This window comes from Acartia tonsa, chromosome 5, assembly GCF_053477335.1.
Source record: "Acartia tonsa isolate MP-2025a chromosome 5, ASM5347733v1, whole genome shotgun sequence".
Taxonomy (NCBI): domain Eukaryota; kingdom Metazoa; phylum Arthropoda; class Copepoda; order Calanoida; family Acartiidae; genus Acartia; species Acartia tonsa.
Window position 1 is genome coordinate 3,645,341 of NC_137264.1, and position 24,536 is coordinate 3,669,876.

General features: G+C 31.2%; 1 protein-coding gene across 1 annotated transcript in view; it reads left to right on the forward strand.

Annotated features, from left to right (window-relative positions):
• Positions 1-24,536, forward strand: part of MESR3 (misexpression suppressor of ras 3) — a 97,562-nt gene that overhangs the window by 19,024 nt on the left and 54,002 nt on the right. The window contains exon 2 of the mRNA XM_080162652.1: positions 6,609-6,671. Coding sequence (XP_080018778.1) covers positions 6,609-6,671 — 63 coding nt within the window. The remainder of the gene's footprint in view (positions 1-6,608; positions 6,672-24,536) is intronic.

Consider the following 24,536-nt stretch of genomic DNA (forward strand, 5'->3'; position numbering starts at 1 on the left):
GCTTTACTGTAAAGGAGAACAATATCGGTTTAGCGGTTAGCGAGATCCTTCGGGACATACAAAAAAATGCTTACTACTTTATATAATAGGATTGGCAGTTATCCTAAAGGGAGGGAGGCAAAATAGGCGGTTTAATTACCTAAAAATGAACCAGTGATCCTAAAGCAGCTTCTTTATTTAGACTTTTAGGGGAAGATTTATTTCCCATCCCTAATGCCCTGAACAGTATTGTAAGAAGCTTTTAGTATAAGGAAGAAATTTCAACGTATTTCTGCCCAAAGGCGCGTGCACAGAATTATGTTACAGAGGATGAGAAGGGGGGGGGGGGGTAATGCAAAGCTTAAAGTTATCATTTTTTGTCTTAGAGGCTTTGAATTTAATATGAATTTATGAATTTAATACCAAAATACAAATTGCAAATATAGCTTGTAGCATATTGTATGAACAATTTAAATCTCAAAGGTATATAGAGATGGGGAAATAAAGAGATATAAATCTAGGATAAGGGACATTTATTAGAAATTAATATAAATTACAAAGATAAACTCTCATACATTTTGTTTTTATTAAGGTTATAATTTTTTCAGATAGGTAGAGACATTGAACTAGTACTCTAGTACCCAAAGTTTATAATCACATTTTTTTATTTGTTGGCTCAAATACTCTGCATACTTTTTTTTACATTTTTAATTGTAGGTTAATTGAGTTTTGTCCAAACGTTTCAACTAATAGTTTTGAACCACAAAAGATGTAATTTTGTGTGTAATTCTATTGTACATCAATTTATCGTTCATGTACTGTTCATTAAAATCGCTTCAATAATGAGAAAAAATATCATTTTAACTTTTCGGGCTGTCAGTGGCTTTGGAAGATTTGTTTTTTTTATTCAAATAAAGAAAATCTAATGGGGTTTAAACCAACTGTCAAATCATAGATCTTACCTCTTTCTTGTATACAGACAATATAATTTGAAATCAGGTCGAAAATATTAAATAGTTTTTCTTTTTCTTTTTAACTTTAAAAGCTTCTAATGCTAAAGCAAAGTAACGCACAGCTTTTCAGATCTCAAGTATAACAAGGCCTACAAATAGTTTGAAATACCTAAATAAATTTTGCTAATATATTAACTCGCAACTAAAGTAAAGGGGAGAAAACCTTTCGTTTAAGCATGCTCCTTTTACAATAGTTCAAATTATATGTAAACCATTGTTTTCCTAGTGCTCGTGGTATACGAACTTTATATTTACAGCCAGCCTTTTGGATTTTACAATTACCTAAAACTATCTTTCTTCACATTTTCGACTTGATCCAAAATTTGTAAGGTTAACATAAGGTTAAATAAGATTGTTAACACTGTATCTCTTTTAATCAAACAATGATTCTTTGTTTATACAAAAGGATGTTCTGTTGATATCGTTAAAAGCATAGCTCAAAGCTCAAACTGTACAAAAGAACGGACAAACAGCAACAATTTTAGAGCATTTTATTTTAAAATCTGATTATAATGATCTCTAAATTTGTTGTTTGATATTGACGTACTATTTAGTCGATTGCAATAAAAGAGATGCAACATTTTAAAATTCATGTCCAATCCTATAAGATTTTTAAAAGCGAAGCTTTTCTATAATTAGGGTCGGTCCGTACGTCCGTCCGAGATAGATAGCTTTTATTCGTTAATTTAGGCATGTTAGAATTGTCCTATCGATTTCAACTTTTGGATGATGATTCCTGTAGTAGTTAGGTACGATTTAAAAATCGTAGCAACTCTATAATTATTACCAGAATGTCCTTATGTCCATTTTAAACATGTTGATTTTTCTACTTTTTTAACAACAAATTTATCTAATTATCCGTTTGATCTGATTTTTGGTATATTGATTCCTGGGACAACAAAGAACAATAGTATAAGCAAAGCAACTCTATAATCAAGTCCTAAAAATGTAAGTATGTCCAAAACATTATCCTGTATCAAGCAGTTTTTCAACAATTTACTTACAATTTTGATTCGACTCTTTCGATACTTTTATATTCTGATTATTCAGTTCAGACACTAGACAAGTGTTAATGTCCGTTTGTCCTACCGTTTCAGTGCTTCGCTTGTATGGATGTTGTCATCCTTGTTTTTTTTTTATAAATAAGGAGATTATAACTGCAATAATGCTAAAAGTCCGCACGTTTGAATTGCCGACATTTAATGGCTCTGAAGTCACTCCCTCCTTTTGATTATATCATATTATCACAGGAATCTTCTTGGTGACTGAAAAACATATTTTGAAAAAGTATAACTAAGTGATTTACGCCTATTCTAATAAATAAAATATAAAGGTTTTTTTGGTTGTCCGTTTAAATCTCTATTTCCACTTATTATTCTATGGATGTTTACAATATTTTCTTTTAATTTAAGCATTGGGATGGTTTTTGTAACTACCCCCCCCCCCCTTAGAATAAAGAGCCCCAAGATAATAACTACATAGATAGTACAATCTTTTGCCTGTTTGAATAGTGTTAAATAATCTTTGATTGATAAATCCCTGGAAATAACTGTTTATCTCTTAACATCGTGACTGTAAAAATCAACAAACATCTTTTTATGGACTCAATTAAGGCTTAGTTGTATGTCACTAAACACAGGGGTGACTACATTCATAGAAGCGAAGTTAAACATATATCATTACAGCAAACGAGCATTAATAATCTCTTAAATTGATAACGGTTTTATTCAAAGTTTATTCATAAGTAAACTTTTAAACATATATCAGATATTATTACACCAAACGAGCATTAATAATCTCTTGAATTGATAACGGTTTAATTCAAAGTTTATTCATAAGTAAACTTTATCTATTAATGAGTTGCAACGTTTTTAGATTATGCCTCTTTGTTACAGGAATATTCATGCAAGACTTGAGCACGTTGGGACCGTTATAACATGCCTAAATGAAGAAAAAAATTGCTTCTAAAAATATTTTCTTAAATAACAGGATTTCAGTTAATTAGAATGTAAAGTAACAAGGATGACAACATCCACAAGTAGCGAAGAACAAAAATCATGGAATAATTTAGTGAATTATAGAGTAGCTTCGCTACTAATAAGATACTATTAACGGTAGTACCAATTGTTCTTTAACTTATCAGACAAGTTTAGTATTTGTCTATAACAGGTTTTAGACTATTATTAGAGGAAAGGTGGGGGAAGTTAAAGCAGTAAGTTAAGCTACCAACTGAAGAGAAATGACCCCGAGAAAATATTAAAAGTGGTTTTCTGTTTTTACCCCCCATTCCCTTTAATTATAATGTAATGTTTAAATTAGATTTATTTTAAGAAAACATATCACTCAAAGATAGGGCGACCCCAATGCAGTTGCATATCCTATTATATAAAGTAGTAAGCGTTTTTTGTCTGTCCCTAAGGATCTCGCTAACCGCTGAACCGATATTGTTCTCCTTTACAGTGAAGCATCTTATAGATCCTGGGAAGGGTTTAAACTATTTTTGTGGAGGGTGTATAAAAAAAAAATTTATTTTTACTCTTTTGAAACTCAAATTTAAAATGGGATGAGGTCCACTTTCCCCCCTCCTACCTTAAGTGCCCCTAGAGCTCTAGGGGCGTAGCCGCTAGTACTGATATATAAAGTACTAGCAGCTTTGTCCCTAGCATCTAGAAGCCATATATTAGTGACAAATGACAGAAAAATAGACTAAAGCCATCCCAAGACTCATATATGAAAAATAAAATAGCCTAAAACCACTCCGGGACCTATATGAAGCTTTAATCAGCTCAGTAGAAATCTTAAGCTTGAGACAAAAAAAAACCTTATTCCTTTATATAATGGGATAAAGATTTAATTATGTTTGTCTGTTTAGATCTCTTTGACCACCAAACTGATTGACTTCTCCATTATAGGGAGGTTTCATGTAGTTATAGGGTGGTTTTAGACTATTTTCACCTAGAAATCTTTGTCTTTCCTGTTCCCCAATTTGATTATCAGATCATTTGTTTCTATTCTCTAATTTGGGAGTGGATCTAGAATATACGTGGATATTATGACATTGGAAAAATAGTTGTCAATTTAGGTTGCTATTTTCCCTGTCGTATATTGGTCAGTGCTGGAAGAGGAAATTGTTATTCTAGCCCGCTGTGTGTTTCACTTTATTAGAAAACATGAAAAATTGGTGTTAGATCCAAGTAATAATAAATCCTTTTTTGGGAGACATCTATGAATTAAAGTATGCCATCACTTCTGCAAATTTATAAAATTTCAAATCATTAGCAGCGCATTTTATTACAATTGAATTTGATTTTTTATTTTTTACCCCCCCCCCCCAAAAAAAAAAAAAATAAAAAAATAAAAAAGTAAAAAGCTTGGACGCCCTTGCCTTTATGATATAAAGATTACCCCCTAAAAAAAATTCTTTTATTTTCAATAATTTTCCCCATTCCCCTCAAAATAAAAAGGCTTGTACGTCTTTGATTACAATACCACTTAAAAAGCGTACTGTGTCGTAATAGTATACGGTTATAAAAATGATGATTATATGTAACGATAGATAAGCGGTAGAGAATGCACACCTGATAATTTAAACATGCTAATTATGAAATATTAGATGCTAATTCATTATAACCCCACCACATCCCATCGCCTTTTTTTTTCTTGGAGGGTTTGGTAGCCGCCAACAAACTGCTTTTTGTTAAAGTTATCTTTAGATATCTCAGTGTATTTTACAAGGATATGCCAATGGCTAGATAATATTTTCGTAATATTGTCCAAAATGTCAATGAATTTTTTCATATTGTAGTAATCAATTCTCAAAACTTGTAGGAAAACATTGCTACTAAAACATATTTAACATAATTAAACATATCACTATAAGATCAACCTATGCCTAAGACTTATAATGAAGCTTCGCAACTACAATCTATGTTTTTGTTGATCCTTTGCCTGCAGTATTCCTCTATTTTCTTAGTAGGACACATAAATACCCCCCAATCCTCTACTTATTTTATTGAGATGCCGGGTATGTGCTTTTGTGGAGCTCATAACCTTACTTAACCTAACCTTATACAAAAGAACCATAGTTAATTTGGATATATATTGGATAACATATATTATGAACATGGCGATTTTATAAAAACATTAACAATATCCAATATATTTATGATATTTTACAAACTGGGTTTGGCTAAAAATATTATTGTAACTGTTTTTGTAATGGCATGATTGATAACTAAACCCTGATGTTGATATTACAAAAATATTTAAATTTGTCAGGATTTTAAAGGGGAGGGAGAGGGTATAATTTAAACTCTTCCAAAAACAAATATAGGAATATTACCCCCACCTGCTTGTACAAGGATAAATTTAAAGCTATCAAAACTCCATCAGAATACAAATACGGATATCATTAGGGACAGGGAAAGTTGGTCAGTTTTTTAATTAATTTTTACCAATTTTTTAGGGTATTCCACTATTTCTATTTCTCACGTTATATTTGTATATAACTTTCAGTAAGTGTTTATTGTATGTAATAAGAAAATTGTAAATTTATTGCATGGAAAATGTGCATTAATAGGCACTCTTAATTCTTTCCAATTTACTGATGTTAAAATTCATTTTCTCGTATTCATTTGAATCCGGTGGATAGGAACCAGTTCTCATTCATACGAAAAAACTATGTCTAGCATCTAGGAAGTTTGATTGGAGGAGTCTTATCCTCCAAAAGATGGAGGTAATAGTTATTTCTTTCATCGTATTATAAACGCCTTTCTGCGGATATAGAATGTTCAATTATAAGATTAAAACCAGTTTTTTAGCTCAAGGTGCCATCTTTTGGAGGATAAGACTCCTCCAATCAAACTTCCTAGATGCTTTAAGAACTTTTAATAAGGATCATTTAAGACATGTAAAAAAAAAAGTTAGAAATAAAAAGATAGTATCGCAAATATTTAGGGCGACCACAAAATCAATTGAGTCTCCATTTTAGGGAAGTTTCATATAGGTTCTAGGATGGTTTTATATACACTCTGTTCATTATTTATTTATCCGAATAAATGGTTTGTGTTCCTGGTTCTGATCAAAACTAATAATTAATGTTTAGATTTGGACATCAACTCTTTTGAGTATCCTTCTTTTAAAGCATAGCAGTACATAATTATAAATATTTGACTCTAAATCTAGAAGTTTTCTGTCCACTTTTTACACTACTTTTTAAGATGGAATTTCAAATTGCATGTAAAGATCCCTGTTTTTAAAGTAACTTTTTCATTTGTCTGTCTTTTACAAATTTGTAAATATCAATACTCTTTTTAAAATTAATTAAAACTTGAAAACTACGTGTACATTTATAGTGTAGGTAACGTTTTTGAAATCCCCAAAACAATAAAAAAACACAAGGAAAATAACCATTGCACCAGTCCAATCCCCATTTTGGATATTTTTTGAATTCCCCAAAACAATAAAAAAAAACACAAGGAAAATAACCATTGCACCAGTCCAATCCCCATTTTAGATATTTTCTTTCTAAATTGCTATACATATTATTTATGGAGAATCTATTCTAAAGTTTGTTTTTGTATGTATGTATATATAAATGTCTGACGCTGTTTATAGGCTGTTGTAAGGGAAAAAGAAGACGACATTTCAGTCGGAGGAAACTCTTTCAGCTATAATAAGGTAAGATTTGTTTATCTATCTATCTATTTGTCTTTCTATTGAAATATCTGTCTATTTAACTAATTATGTACCTATCTATTTACTTATACATTTATCTATCTATCTGTATAGCCATCCTATATATGTATATATACTAGCGGCTTCGCCCCTAGCCTCTAGGGGCTTTGCCCCAAGAGGTGAAATTCGTAATAGGACCAAAGAAATCTTCAGCAAAAAAATGGGGGGGATTTTTTGGTTTTTGGGGGGGTTCGGGGTGTCCAACCCCCCAAGAAAATAACCTAAAACCACCACAGGACCAGTAGGTATATTCCCTGAAGAGTAGAATTCGTTCGGTTCAGTGGTTACCGAGATCTTAAGAAACGGACAGACAGACGGACAGACAGACTGACAGACAGACATCATTCTACTTTCCTATATATATATATTCTATAATAGGCTTATAAACTTTGTTTCCTGTTCTAAAATCTGTTTATCAAAAGAGATGGAAATGGCAAATAATTAAACGTCTACATCCGTTTTCTTATCAAATTATTTTAGCAGCGCAGCTACTCTAAAAATAATGTATAAATTTCGACTGTCCATGCAGGGTAGCGTTTAAGTGAGCTATAAAAATAGATTGCTTGCTTTAAAGGGAAAGAGGGAAATCAAGAGAGAAATCAAGAGAGAGAGAGAGAGAGAGAGAGAGAGAGAGAGAGAAGAGAGAGAGAGAGAGAGAGAGAGAGAGAGAGAGAGAGAGAGAGAGAGAGAGAGAGAGAGAGAGAGAGAGAGAGAGAAAGGGAGAGAGGGAGAGAGAAAGAGAAATGGAAAGAAAACACACCAACAGATAAAATTTTATTTCTAAATGAAAATAATATTGTGATTACAGACTAACTTTTAAGATTGTTCATAACACTAATGCAATATGATTCCAGGCCATTGAAGGCTCAAATTTTGGTGTTATATTGTATTCAATAATAAATAGAACCAGCCTGAATTTTAGCAGTGTCACATCACTGAATGACAGGAGGTTATCATGCGAGTGTCCTATCACTTCCGTTTTCATTGTAAACAATCCATCAAAAAACATTTGCTATTGTGACATTTTGCCAGTATGAAAAAATTGCGTATATAATATTATGCGGATTTAATGTACACCAATCGTAACACAGGCTTAGGGACGAGTAAAGAATATTTGAAATTTCTCGCATCATATTATAAACAGCTTTCCGCGGATATAAAAAGTGCAATCATAGGATTAAAATAAGTTTTTATATTCATAAAAAACTGAATTTAATCAGATGCTAGACAAAAAAATTTAGTATGGCTGAGACAGAGGCGTCCAAGCTTTTTATTTTGGGGGGGGTAATTACCCCCCCTGATATCTGTTGGCAGGGGTAAAATTTGTTTACCCCCCCCAAAATTTACCCCCGGGTTAAAATTTTTTGGGGGGGTAAGTTAAATTTTATCAAAACTTTAGTATTAAAAATGCGCGCGGATCGCGCAAAAATTTTTTTTGTTAGATATTTTCTTTTTTGGGGGGGTATTTACCCCCCCAAAATTGTTTGGGGGGGGTAAATACCCCCTCCTAAATGGTTGGGGGTGCCTACGGCACCCCCAGGGTAGGGGTAAATTTTAAATGGGGGGGGTAATCGCCCCATTACCCCCCCCCCCTTGGACGCCTATGGGCTGAGAACCGGTTCTAATCCACCGGGTATTAATCTGTTTGGAAAAGATATGGGAAAAATAATTATTGATATTTAAGGCAAGCCATAACTGCTCAGTCAATCTCAAACTTTGTAAACTTTGTTTGATAATTCCTGTAGCTATAATATACACATAGAATATCCTAATAGCATAATTATAGTAATTCTATTCAATTATATTTGTAGAACTACTGAATCACCATCTATTGACCCAACCATTTATTCCTGGTTTGTAGTAACCTTGGCCCTCTACTATATATTAACCCACCGTGCGACACCCTAATAGTGTTTATACAATCTCGCGACAAGCGCCAATGCCTCTGCGGGTTTGAGCCTTAACCCGAACTTTTGTAATGCTACCTTGTCCTGCTTTGTCAGACGTTTGACAATAATTAAAGGATCAAAGGGGTGGAATACCTTGTAATGAAAACAGCAGCAACTCATTTTCGATTTTTTTGAACAGTAAAGACTTTTAAACAAGGGTATTGCAATATTAAAATGATAATTCAAATAAAGTAACTACTCTAAAATAGCTTAAAACCTGCCCGGGACTAAAATCAACCATGTTTGTATAATAATTAGTATTTTCTGTGATTTGAAAAAAAAACAAATTACTTTTTTTTCAAGGATACTAAAAGTTGCTAGTTTAAAATAATGTCTGAATTGTATGAACATATTATATGATATGAAACGCTCTAGTAACTATTTTCAGTTATCCATCTCTACAATTTGACAAAAAAATGACAGGGAAAGGTTCTATTAAAAACAAGGATGACAACATCCATAAAAGCGAAGCACTGAAACGGTAGGACAAACGGACATTAACACTTGTATAGTGTCTGAACTTAATAATCAGAATATAAAAGTATAAGAGTAGAAGCAAAATTGTAAGTAAATTTGTTGAAAAGCTGCTTGAAACAGGATAATGTTCATGGACATACTTACATTTTTAGGACTTGATTATAGAGTTGCTTCGCTTAAAAAAATTGTTCTTTGTTGTCCCAGGAATCAATATACCAAAAATCAGATCAAACGGATAATTAGATCACATAAAAATTTGTTGTTAAAAAAGTAGAAAAATCAACATAATTAAAATGGACGTACGGACATTCTGGTAATGATTATAGAGTTGCTACGCTTTCTAAATTGTACCTAAATGTAATATTAAGTTTTAAATTTTATAAATAGGCTAAAACGCCCTCAGAATTTTGTAGATAACACTGTCTAGCCGTTTACGAGATTATATTAGACCTACACACATCCAGTTACCTCAAAATATTTGATTTTTTATATGCTTGGCCCTAATCTTGGATAAAAACACCTTTGTCCAATGTCATTGCAAAGTTTATTTACTTAAAGTTTGAAAATTCAAAAGATTACTTCAAGGATTTTATTTTACGTTACGGCAGGTATTAGGCGATAAAGCCAAGAAAAGGTTTCTTACCAAATTAAGAGAATTGAATCATGAAACAATATTTTTAAGGGTGCATTAAGCAGTTTTTTTTAATAGTCCGTCAAGCCTATATCATTTAATTTCAACTTTATTAGAATTATCTTTGATTAATCAAAATCATAATGAAATTAACTGTAACAATTAATTTCACTTTTATATGTAGCGTAGCAACCATATAACTTTATACGACGATACGATACGTCCAAAAATAAGTAATTTTAAACTTTACAGCTATCATTTATATATTTTTTGCATTTTATAAAAATTGCTTACTTAAAAACAAGTGTTCTATCACAAAACATGCCAAAAATTAAAATTTCTATTCTTGATGTATAATAGTTTACTATTCTACATTCTCAAATTGAGTAAGCTTGCTACTGGTGTACTTCTTATGAACATATTTGTCCTTGTTTCTTCTTGAATGATTGGTCAAGCCTAAACTAGAAATTTATTTTAGAAAGTATTAATTCTAATAGAAATTTTTTATTTTCATCAAAAATATAGATTAATAAATTGAAATCATTGTGGCTTTGCCACTAACCTTTAGGGAGGTTATGTAGCACTAGTAAAATGTAGGTTTTTTAGCCAAAAAGAGGAATACTCTGGAAATTTGACCTGTTATCATTTATTTATACCTAAATAGAGAGCCCCACGTCTTTATTTAAATCATAAGTGGATAGCCTAATTTTTTTCATATTTTTATGTTTTATACCTAATAAAACCCTCTATTTTCCAAAAATCTAAGATCATTTCAACAAGTTTTATTCATATATTTTATATGAAGTTCTTTTAAATCCACAATAATATTTTTTTTTTGTATAAATATACATTTAATTAACTAAGATGGCATTCAAAATTTAAAATAAATTTCAAAGTATATGAAGATTTCAAAAAAGTTATTATAGCAATTCAGATTCTCATACTGGAATAGGTTAACACTTAGAGAATAATTATAATATATGTAAATACTTTAAATGTCAAAACCAGGGTGTCGGAGCCGTATAATTTTGATGCGGCTCCGGCGAGCCGTATTTGGAAATACGGCTCCAGCTCCGGCTCCGGCTCCTACCTTAAAATTAATATATCAATTTTTTTCATTATTGAATTTGATAAAATAAAATAAATAATATAAAATATTTTGCTTTTATTTGATTAAAGCTATATAAAAGTAGAAGGATGTGTGTCTATTTGTTAAGTAACAATAGTTTTTCAGTTTATTATATGGAAATAGACCGTTGCCAAATTATAATATTACTTTAAAAAATCATTTTTAGCTAGTCCGGAGCCGGAGCCGTTTTTAACGAAAAATACGGCTCCGGATCCGGCTCCACCAAAAATGTTGCTGCTCACGGCTCCGGCTCCGGAACACTGGTCAAAACAAAATTGGAGTAAATTTGTTGAAAAACTGAGTACGGACATTCTGGTAACGATTATACAGTTGCTACGTTTTCTAAATAAATACTTAACTACTAAAGGAATCACCATGCAAAGTTTGAAATCTATAAGACAATTCTAACATGCCTAAGTAAACAGGGAAAAAACTATATGGATGGGCGAACGGACCGTCACTATTTTTAGAACAGTTTTGCTTTTAATAGACACATCACTTTGAATTTATAATTCATAATTACAAATATGTTTTATGAACATGTTTTACTAGTATTACAAAGACCTGTTAGTTCCTTCATTTGCACAAGATTTTCAAGAACAAACACTGTTTCATTTCTCTCTTAATCCTGGCAATTCTTGACTTTTCTTTCACAAGCAAAACAGATTGTTTTAGAGCTTTTAAATGATCTATTTCAAAGTATGGTATGTTTGTTATTTATGAAATAATCACACAAAGCATGAATTTTATTACTAAAAAGCTTCCCGGATTTTTCATATTTAACTTGCGGATTTTTTTTATGAATTTGTTAGGTTAAAAACACATTTTTACAGCTTTTTTTCAAGAAAAAATTCACTCAAGTTCAAATGCAATTTATTCTTTAGGCTATGCACTTATGATTTAAATAAAGACGTGGAGCTCTCTATATAGGTATAAATAAATGATATCAGTTCGAATTTCCAGAGTATTCGACTTTTTGGCTAAAAAACCTATATTTTAGTAGTGTATAGTAAGAAACAAACACATCAAAAATTTGTTTTATAAAAAAAATCTTCCTGGATTAACTTTTTCTCCTTTGTCAAAAATATTAAAATCAGTAGATTTTTTTTTTGAAAATAATCAAAAAACTAATCATTGCTGTAGTTTTATGGACGGACACTGGCAGACATCAATGGTATGATAGAAAGATAGATAGATATGGCAATTAAAATATTTTCTTGTATTCATTCGAATCCGGTGAACAGGAACCGGTTCTCATCAATACGAAAAAACTATGTCTAGCATCGTATTATATCCAACTTTCTACGAATATAAAAATGTACAATCATAAAATTAAAACCGTTTTTTAGCCCGTGCCTTCGGCACCGCGGGGCTAAAAAAACTAGTTTTAATCTCATAATTGTACATTCTATATCCGCGGAAAGCCGTTTATAATACGATGAAAGAAATAATTATTACTATGGATAGAATATCTATTTATAAGTGGTTGTTTTACAACAGTGACGTGCACTTAGTTTATTCCAGTGATCTGTGGGGGAATATAGAAAAGGGCAGAAAATATTAAGTGAGGTGCTAACACCCTCCTGAGTCCTCATGTACGCCTAAGGTATAAACTGGTGTAGATTTATTTAGTCATCACTGTACCTTTCCTTCCTGGTTAAAATGTATCTTTTTTCAGTTGTTCTTGTTATGATATTTGTATCCTTTAACTTTAATATTCATCAAACACCGTTTCCGTCAAATTTATTTAGTTTTGTCAAGGATTTTCTAGAAATGGTGTTCATACGGAATAATTTTTTTTATTTTAAAAAGTAGCATAACTATGTATTTTGCTAGATAAATTAGAATTAAATAATCTTAAAGTTTATTTGGAAATGAATTACAAAACGATATCTATATTTTTTTACGTATTTCAAATTTTTTTTGTTGTCTGTATTGTATTCTAACCATCTCTACCATAAATTGTATCGTCTCTTCTTTTTTAAAAATCTACGGATAAAGGAATCAATAAGACTTCATTTTTTCTAAAATACAAAGAAGAATGATGTCTGTCCGTCCGTCCGTCTGTCCCTTAAGATCTCGGTAACCAATGAAACGATTGGATTCTACCCTTCAGGGAATATATCCACTGGTCCTGTGGTGGTTTTAAGCTATTTTTTGGAGGGTGAGACACCCCCAACCCCCCAAAAACAAATAATCCCCCTCATTTTTTTTGCAGTTAATTTAAATGTAATGGTTGCAGCACCAGAGGTACTTATTTTTTTATTATCTCTTGGGGCAAAGCCCACAGAGGCTAGGGCGAAGCCGCTATATATCAATTTTAAAATAAAATCGATTAGGTGTGCTCTGTATATTTTTTTTAATTTGAAAAGTACCTATTTATAAGATTCTTTTCGGTTTTTAATTTTCTTTAGTGTATAATAATAAAGGATTAAAAGAGTTCCGAAAAAATTACAACTTACAATAAGTTACTAATTTTTTTTGTAACAAACTATATTTCATTAAATTTATTTCAAACTTATTTACTTTTCAGTTCATCCATAACATTTTATTTAGAGAAAAATACAGTGTTTAGATATTTTAGTATTACAAATTATACCCAAATTACATATTATTAGAATTTCTTAAGGTTAGGCAGGAATTTCAGACGGTGTGCGTTCAATTACGCATATAAGCGTATTTTCATAGTGTTTTATTATATCATAAAAAGATGATTATAAATAATATCTTCACTAGCATCTAGAGGCTCTGTAATCGAAAATTAAGGGAGTTGGCAGATAATTAGCCTAAAACCATCCCAAGACTTCAATTTACCAAAAAGGCCTAGAACTATAATGGGACATATTTAAAACTTTCCTATGATAAACAATTTTGTTATTAGTAAAATCTTAACAAACAGACAAAAAAACTAATTACTTTATAATATAGGATATATGTTTTGATACTCTGATAGCTCATTAACACAAGTTGATTACTTTCATTTTGACATGACACTTTTAAACGTTACAATTACAAAAATGTAAAAGTAGTTAAGGTCGAATTTTATATTTTTTATTCTCCTGGTTGTTCTAAAAGATCTCGCTAATTGCTACCGGTTACAAGGAAGTTTATAAATGGTCGAGAGGTAGTTTTTGTTTAATTCAGGAGAGTGAGGTCAACTTTCATAAGAGATTTCGACCCCCTCCCCTCCAAAAAAAAACAATGTTCGGGCAGGGGGGTGATCACAATCCTTTAAAAAGAAAAGAATATTGTAGAGAAGCGTCGCTACTAAAAAAAACATAGATTTCCTTATGAATTACAAATTACGTAATGACAAACTAACCACAAAATTAAGGTGTACCATTACTTCCGCCTAAGTATATGTATTAATATTGTCAGAAGCCATCAAATCTGTCAATTTTTATAAATGCACAAACAGCACAATTTACCTCCTGAACTTTAATTGATTTGGCATTTTTTTTGTACAAAAAAATACACAACTATATCAATTTGGCGGCAACTACAGGACACCCAAAACCAAAACAATATTATTTCTATAGTATTTTACACTTGAAATGTCATTTTTTAAATCATGGCTTTTATCAAAAACAAGTAAGCAATGATTGAATATAATAGTTTAATAGGATGTCCCTTTTAATTGTTAATGTCGAATAGATGGTATTCAATAAAAGCATTCGGGTTGTATCAAGTTAATTTGACTGATATTGGAGTTGACATTATAACTAATATTAAATAGTACTATTCAAGGAAGTGTTATATAAATGACTCTGGTACTCAAAGTTTTATATACACGCATTTTAATTCGCTGACTCAAAAACTTTATTAAATCTTGATCGGTTGATTCAAATTAGCAATGTCCAAACTTTTAACTAGTATTTTATGTTTGTTTGTCATCATTGGGGCTGTTCATCAATTAATCGTCCATTGTTCTTATTATTTTTTTTAAAATGACATTTCTACATATTATTACAAAATTGAAATTAACCCTTTACAGTCGGGCCCCTTGCCGCACCTTAATCAGTCGGGGGGGGGGGGGGCGTTCAACGCCCCCCCCTATTATCTCAGTTCCTATTAGAGCTAGAGGGCTAAAAAATTTTGTGCAAGTCCCCTGTGTTATGATGAATTTTCGACCTTAAGTAAGTCAAGGTCAATTTTCGCTTCCTTCACCCTTTTATTTAACAACCTTTGTTTTTAGGTCTTTTTTTACTTAAAAATTTCAAACGGCTGTAATTTTTTTATTTTTGAAGCTAGAAGAAAATTTTTTTTTGCAGAAAATGTTTATTTTTATGTAAATTTTATGTTTGAAATATCAAAACATAAATTTCAGCGGCTGCAGCTGTACTTGGCAGCTGCCAGCCGCCGCAGTCGGCGGTCGGCGGGAAAACGGCGGCGGATCTTTATGAAATTTTAATACATTATGTAGACATGTAAGAGAAGCTTAAGTTTAAAATTTGAAGTCTCTAAGTCAAAAATTGCGGCCACAGGAGCCTTTTAAAGATTTCTGGAGACCTGGAGGATCAGGACCTGCAGATCATACCTGGAACCTGAAATTGACTTGAACACCTGTATTTAATATGAGGATGTACTACTAGAGGATATTTTAGTATTTTGGTAAGATAAAATGCTTTGTTTAAGTCAAAAAAATATTTTTGATCTTTACCTGGATGACCCTGCCAGGTTTGCTGGCATCCTGTGCCCGCCAGGATGGAGATATTCAAAAAATTCCAACTCTCAGTTATGTGTCATACCCAAACTTAAAAAGTCAAGCCGTTTGGGCTCTTTATCTTTCACACACAGAAAATGAGATAGAAAAAACCGGATGGGGGGGCGTTCAACGCCCCCCCCCCCCCCGACCGTTAAGGGTTAATATGATAAAATTACGTAATAGGTTAATGCGGAAACAATTATTTTAATTAAAATCATAATTTCATAACTTCATATTTTAGTGTGTAATCATTTACGCATAACTGTTTGTTTAATTAAAAAATAAATTGTTTATTAAAAAATGGATAAATTTAAAGTGAAATGTGCACCTTGATGTGAAAACATTTTTTTATTAAATCTTGCTTATTTGCTATTCTTATTTAGGCTGTAGTATTATTTATTTAATATTAGTTTTAAGCGGTAGTTTAGCATACCCTATATTTTAACCTTTACATTTTTTGTAAAGAAGCGGATTGTTGCATAAATAGATTTTATCTCAGATTAATTAGGATTTTTTTGGCGATGTGGATTTTCTGTAATTCACTTTAGATTTATTTGCATACGTTGAACAACTGAACCGATAAAGTTATTTATTTTAGGATAGCTTCACATTGTTCCCGGGATGATTTTCAGTGTTATATCTTTAAATTTATGCCTTTGGATAGTTTTAGACTGTTTTTCTGCGCCTCATCTTTCTCCTCCTTCTCATACGAAGCCTCTAGATGGCACATTTCATCTTGTGTATGAAAAAGAGGCAGTGATAAGTGCAATATTTTTGTTTGTACATTTGAATTTCATGAGATAAAGTAATAAACCAAAAACCACAACAGAACCCAAAATTGATTTTTTTTCTTCACTTAGTTGCGATCATCAGATAAGTGAACAGAGACATCTTTAATCGATTTAACAGATTTTCAGAATGTACATTATACATATTAATCCTTATATAAAAGTAAGAGGATGCCTATCTATCTATTTGATTGTGTGTGTGTGTGTGTGTGTGTGTGTGTGTGTGTATGTGTGTGTGTGTGTGTGTGTGTGTGTGACTGTAGATTTATATATCGCTAACCGCTTGGACGATTTGAGGAAATGATTTACATTGGGCTGTTTATTACACTAGTCCCCAAAGTTTTATAATAACGTTTCAACCACTAACTTTAATGTACAGAAGGGGTAAATTCTTGGGTCTTCTTTGGAGATGTACAATGTACAGTACAGCCAATTATAGGCCATTGTCTTATCCCTTTAGATCCCTAATTTTATAAAGTGATACATCCTTTATTACAAAGTTCACAAACACTGCACGATTTAAATCAATTAAAATGATTGAATGTTTGTCGCTATTCCTGCGGATTTGAGCATGCAATTTTCTCATCTAGTTTTGGTTTAACGGGAACCATACATAAAAAATATGTGTCGGGTGTTTTTCTAAAAAGGACAAAATCACGCATTAACAAATTAGCAGAAAGCGGTTCAAATTATCAAAAAATAAAGGCATTTTTATTGCCTTAAATTTAGATAATAGTTGTAAGTTAAATGTTTTATATATTTCATTAGTTTTTAGTTGCATCTTTAATACATATTTACTTTGTTATACTGCCTGTCCCTATTGCAACGAGAAATTTTAACCTCAATTCTAAACCTTCTTGTAAAGATTCTCAAAACCAATATGCATCTACTCTATAGTTCCCTATGTCCATGCACATATACTTTAAGTAATGGGGGTTTTTGTAAGCATAAGAAATTTTATTTTTTCAAACTGGCAGTTTTAAAAGAACATACATATGGAATGGTGTGAGGAAAAATGAATACATTAAAAGCAGGAAACACACATTGAAAAAAAAATGATTAAAAAATGCAAAAATTTAGATATGTGATTTAGTTTTTAGCTTCGCCTGTAGCTGTTGTTGAGCTAGTTATATTTGTAACTAGGAAAAATGTATCCATATGTAGTTCAGCAACTTAAAGCTTACAATATTTATATTTTTTTCTCGTAGAAGAGACATAAAGAATTTGGACGTCACCGAAACTGTCCCAATTTTGTATAACTTTTGCGGAACAAGTTCCAATTACGTCATATTTTTCTTTCCCGAAAAAGGGAGGGGGGGAAGAAAATCTCTTCAAAAGAGATGGGGAAAACCCCCTTTTCTCCCATCTCTTTTTTCTTCCCCCCTTCCCTTTTTTTTTCTTTCCCCCTTCTCTTTTTCGGGAAAGAAAAATATGACGTAATTGGAACTTGTTCCGCAAAAGTTATACAAAATTGGGACAGTTTCGGTGACGTCGGATTTATACAATTTAACATTTTTTGTTATGGTAGTAATAGCTGACAATAGTAAATTAAACTACTTGATCCCTTATCCATTTTTATCTATACATCAATTTAGAACAGAAATATTTGGGATAAAGTTATCAGATATGAATAAATCATATTTATAAATATTCAGAAACCGTTTGAAACTATCTATATCTGACTTCTTGAAGCATGGAAAAGTATAAAAAATATGATATTATTCAATTAGTGCTATTTTTATAATGTTAATGATCAAATGATTATCAGAATAATGTTGTATGTAATATGAAAAGTTCAACTAGGCTCCTTTTTAAAAGCGAAGCTTTTCTATAATTAGGGTCGGTTCGTCCGTCCGTGTCCGTACGTCTGTAACGTATTGCTTTTTTCATAAATATATAGACATGTTAGAATTGTCCTATCGATTTCAAACTTTGCATGGTGATTCCTGTAGTAGTTAGGTACGATTTTTTAACTTTTTTTAACAACAAATTTTTTATGTGATCTAATTTTCCAAATGATCTGATTTTTGTATACTGATTCCTAGGACAACAAAGTACAATATTATAAGCTCTATAATCAAGTCCTAAAAATGTAAGTACGTCCATAAACATTAACCTGTATCATGCAGTTTTTCAACAAATTTACTTATAATTTTGTTTCGACTCTTATACATTTATATTCTGCTTATTCAGTTCTGACAAAATACAAGTAATAGTGTCCGTTTGTCTTACCGTTTCAGTGCTTCGCTTTTATGGATCCTTGTTTTTACAATCTTTCCAATACAATTTTTAAGTGTTCAGATATCAAAGACCCATAAAGTTTACAAATGACAGATTGATATATAGATCGAGCAAACGCATTCAAAAGATATCATTAAACTACCACAAAACCTAAATTTACCTTTCTTCTAGAACATTGTTTCGACATTTTGATGTTGAATATATGACATGTAATACAAGAGGTTGTTACTGACATATTACCGACATGTTTTCTTTGTGATGATATTAGAATTGTCGACTATATTAGACATTAGATTAAAATGGTTGTTATGACGTAAACATCAAATCATCATCAAACGTTAGATATTCAATCTTTTAGGTTCCTATTATACAATTTGTTGATAGGAATACTAGTCTCTCTCTCTCTCTCTCTCTCTCTCTCTCTCTCTCTCTCTCTCTCTCTCTCTCTCTCTCTCTCTCTCTCTCTCTCTCTCTCTTTCTCTCTCATTGTCTCTCAGTCTCTTTTTCTTTTTCTCTCTCTAACCATCTATCTTAATCTCATATTGTCTCTCCTTTCTTTTCCCTATCTATCTACCTATCTATCTATCTACCTACCTATCTATCTATCTATCTATCTATATATCTATCTATCTATCTATCTATCTATCTATCTATCTATCTATCTATCTATCTATCTATCTATCTATCTATCTATCTATCTATCTATCTATCTATCTATCTATCTACCTATCTGTCTGTCTGTCTGTCTGTCTGTCTGTCTGTCTATCTATCTATCTATCTATCTATCTATCTATCTATCTATCTATCTTCCTATATAAATGACAAATAGGTAAATCTGTTACTTCCTTAATATGGGTTCATACAATACATACAATATTAAACATTAGCAAATTACAAATAAAAAAAGTGCAGCAATTAAAAATGTTTTGCTGACATGAGAACAGTAATCTGTTAAACAGTAAATTATATCTTTTTAAATTTATTTTGGAAAAGCTTTAATTAAAGCTATTTATAGTGCCTATAAAAATGAGGTCATACAATACAAATGACAAATGATAGGCCAATATACAGACTAAATTACCGATGGCAGGCTCGTATACATTTTAAAATACACCCCCCCCCCCCCCAAAGATTAATAATATAAGCTTAGATTGAATTAAAAGGCTTTAAACATTCAATTTTATTGTTATTGATATCTTTATAACAAAGCGACAGACAAACAAACATCCAACAAAATATTCTCATCTGATGGCACACGTGAACACTATCTTGTCAGATTTCGTTCCAATTTGTTAACAAATATGGAATCTGTATAGATAGCTTAGGAGGACACAGTTTACAATTGGATATGTACAATATTTTTATCTTGCGTTATAATAGCTTATTTCAAGACGTAGTGCCTCTAAAGGCACTTGAAGTTCAGGCAGAAAAGTCACACCAACAAAATTAAATTTCAGATTATTTTTTAAAATAAAAAATTAATTTTTGGGGAATCAATTTTTTCTGGGAGTGATTTCTCATGGGATGGTGGTTATAAACCTTCCCTTGGCCTATGAAAAGCTACAATGTAGAGGAGAACCATATTGGTTCAGTGCAATTAGCGAGATCCTTCGGTATGCACAGACAGACAGATCATCTTATTTATATATAAGGATATTTGTTTATTCATTTAAATGAAAATAAAGTAAGGTTCTTTTCAACATAAATTAAGAATTTATGCATAAAGTCATTCGATTAACAATAAAAGAATATAAATAGAAGTTAGTTAAATCAGAATTTCTTAATAATTCTAATTGATTTTGATTGTTGAATGTTTGTCTGTTGTCCTGGTTATAATAACAAGGGTTAATCACTGTAACCCCATACAACGTAATTTTGGTGATTGGTTTATAATTAACTTTCAAAATAATAGGACGTTTCCACCATGAAACAATTTGAATCAAGGAAAGAAAACGAAGTAGCGGGTTTTGTCCTATTTTCACAGTAGATTTGTTCCTATTTCTAGCCCATGCGGGGCCTATTTCCTTATTCTACAGGGCAATCATTAATATCTACTTAACCAAAAATAACCTATCAAAAGCTACTGTGAAAATACGACGAAACCCGCTACTTCGTTTTCTTTCCATGATTTTTAAAAAATTCTAAATGTGTCAACAGATGCAGTTGCATAAAAAATGAAACTCCAATTGTACCTAAAAAGTAAAAAATTATTAATAATTCTATTAAGATAGTTTTGCTGATATTTTAGTATGTAATATTGGCTGTTTTGTAAAAATTCCAAATTATTGTATTATAGCATGATTTGGCCTATATGTAATAAGTTAAGCGCCAAAAAAAAGGAAGAAAGAAACGGTGTTTGTCCTTTTAGGAGCGTAGTAACTATACAATTTGTTTTGCCCTTCTATTGAAATTACTGGAGAACTTGAGGGGGAAGGGAATCGAACCCGAACTCCCATTTTCACAAGTTTAAAAATTATATTTAAAGGGTTAAAGGGGTTTTCACCCCCTCAAACTTTGAAAGTTTGAAACCCCTCATTTTACCTCCATAAAAAAGGCCTTTAGTTTCCTTGCCATGAGCATTTACTTTATAGCTAAATTTTCTGTTATTTTTTTTTTAATAAGTTAGCATTCTCTTTGCTGTTATCATCCTTGTTTTCTCAAAAATTAATTTTACCATTCTGATAAAGATATAATGAAAAGTCAAATTTTGATTTAATTACAGGTTAGCCTTTTCAACAAAAGCAGCTTCTAAAATATACATATTTGATAATTAAATAATTTTAGGACTTAATTATGCTTTCATGAAAGTGAGGGAGAACTATTTTAAAATTCTAGACAATGCAATGGGAGAAGTTATTCATGTATAATATACTGATTTTGTCGACTAAATACATAATAGTGGTAATAGCTGACATATTATTATAGAGATGCCAAAATTAATGTCAATTTTATGTCAATTTGACAACAGTCATCTATTGATATAAAAACAGCAAAGGTTTTTTTACGAATTTGGAAGGTATTAGGCTATTATCTAGTCCCTTACTCTCTTTTTTTTCAATCACCTATCCCTAAGGGTGCAACCAATAGTAGTCAAAAATATTACTGAACGAATCAAGCCATTTTAAAGATCTTTTATAAGAATCCACCGTAAAATGGAATTATCTTCCATTGAACACTCCCTGGCAGAGTAACCCCAAAACAGACGGACACACGAACAGTGTATTACGCAGGCCCCATTATTAATGATTGATTAGCAGCTTAAGGGTGAATATGTCGCTAACTTTGCCCCGTTCTTACGCAAACTTTTAGGAGATTTCCTACTTAAACGTTTGGAATTTAATATACTTTTATTGAAAGTCCAATTTTGTCTCAATCTTCAATTTATTGGTCTAGGACATTTTTTATGATAGATTAATCTTATTTCCAATTATTTTATAAACAAAATCTCGATTCGGCCAAATAAAAAATATGTCATAGTTATTTATTTTTAGCCAAAACCTGCACAAAATTGACTATTCTTTTTTCATTAAATCACTGAAATGACCTATCTTAATGTTGAGCTTCTTATGGAAATTATTGCCATTTTTAAAAGCCAAGCTTTTCTATAATTAGGGTCGGTCCGTACGTCCGTACGTCCGTCCGTCCGTCCGAGATAGATAGCTTTTATTCGTTAATTTAGCCATGTTAGAATTGTCCTATCGATTTCAAACCTTGCATGGTGATTCCTGTAGTATTTAGGTACGATTTAGAAAGCGTAGCAACTCTATAATCATTACCAGAATGTCCGTACGTCCATTTTAAACATGTTGATTTTTTACTTTTTTAACAACAAATTTTTATGTGTTCTAATTATTCGTTTGATCTGATTTTTTGTATATTGATTCCTGGGACAACAAAGAACAATATTATAAGCGAAGCAACTCTATAATCAAGTCCTAAAAATGTAAGTATGTCCTTAAACATTATCCTGTATCAAGCAGTTTTTCAACAAATTTACTTACAATTTTGCTTTGATTCTTATACTTTTATATTCTGACTATTCAGTTCAGACACTATACAAGTGTTAATGTCCGTTTGTCCTACCGTTTCAGTGCTTTGCTTTTGTGGATGTTGTCATCCTTGTTCTCTAAGTGATTGGTATATTATCTTTGAAGATAGCTGAAACAAAATCCTAACGGTCCATGCCTCATTATTTACATAAACACAAACTTAATTTACACAAAAAATTTTATGTTTGATTATTGGTAAAACACTTAAAATGGGTTTTGGTGTTTTTCTCTCAGGCTAGAAACTAACTCTTGCGGGGGGCCCTAACCTTGCGGTGACCTAACCATGTACTCGGTATAACCTAAATTAAATAATAATAAAGACATGAAAACCTATTAAATGACAGTTATTTTCAATTAATCTCAAAATAAGGGGAAGATTCTGTACTCGACCAGACACTAGATACGCTAGTATTTTTTACAACTAAAAAGTTAGATGAATCGAAATTGAATATAGCAAAGGCGAGAAAAGTTATGCATAAACAAATATATTTCCGTATATTTAATAAGTGTAGATAAAGGTACCCGCCACCAAAATAGTTATAAACCTTCCAGATACCTTTATAAAGTTTTACTGTAAGTGAAAATCATATTAACACACAATTATACAGATATCCTGTTACTTTATATAAAAGTTAACAAAAACGGAAAGCTTTATCCTGTCATATAAAGTAGGAGGATTTTTTTTTGACTGAATATTAAGAATTAAGATCTCAGTAACTACGGAACTCGTTGGATTTTATGTAAGCTTCACATAGTTCCTTTTATTTTTTAGACTTTCCATTTTCAGATTTAAGTATTGGGATGGTTTTAAGCTATTTTTTTTATCCCTTTTCTGCTCCTTTGAATACAGAGCCCCTAGATGCTAGCGGCGCAGTTGGTAGTATAATACAAATAAGTAAATTTTGTGTATAATAATTTTTCATTATCACACACTGAACAGAGTAATAAGTATTGGGTATCCTTATAAAAGGAAGTGGTATTCATTCAATGTTGCAAAATCTGTTTGTGAGATTTTTAGTCACAATAATTATGGCATAAGGACGCATGTAGAGAAATCTTCACCATTAATTTCGCAAATTTATCACCTAAAATTAAATTAATGTATAAACTTAAACATAAAATTAACTTTTGTATGAAATAATAAGGTACTGAACCTATTGAACTCACTATTCTATGGAAACTTTGCATAGATCCCTGGATGGTTTTAGGCTATTTAATTTTCAGATTATTCGAATACTATATTGATAATCAAATACTAGATTCTTTATCTAAGGCAATAACTATTAGTAACATTTATTACATAATTTGCTATTATCTAGTAATTCTGTGTGGTACAAACATCTTTAAGTAAATTCTTTTGTAGTAATTGGTAAGCAGCATTATTTGATTTGAATTTTAGATTGCATATTAGTAGTTTAGCCACTCTATATTAACGTAGGTTGTTTGTCATATGTACCTCCTCATTAACGACGTCTTAATACTCATAGGAAAGAAAGGTCTAATTATTTTACAACTTTTTTTTCCTAACAAAAATCACAATCTACAACAGACAAAACTTTAAACTTATGACTTTCAGAAAAAAATAATTTAACAATCATTGTCCTATCCTCCTAAAAAGTATAGACCATTTGATTGCAAGGACCTTACCTATAAGTCACAAATAAGCATACTATCGTCTCTTTTACTATAAAATTACCAAAAGAAGTTAATGTGTTTTAGTTTTGTATAGTCATACTTTAAATATATCCCGTTTTTCCTTCCTTAAAATATGATGTTTCATATAGTATCCTTTCAAACTTACCAATTTTTGAAATATTTTTTCAAATAGTAAACTTATCT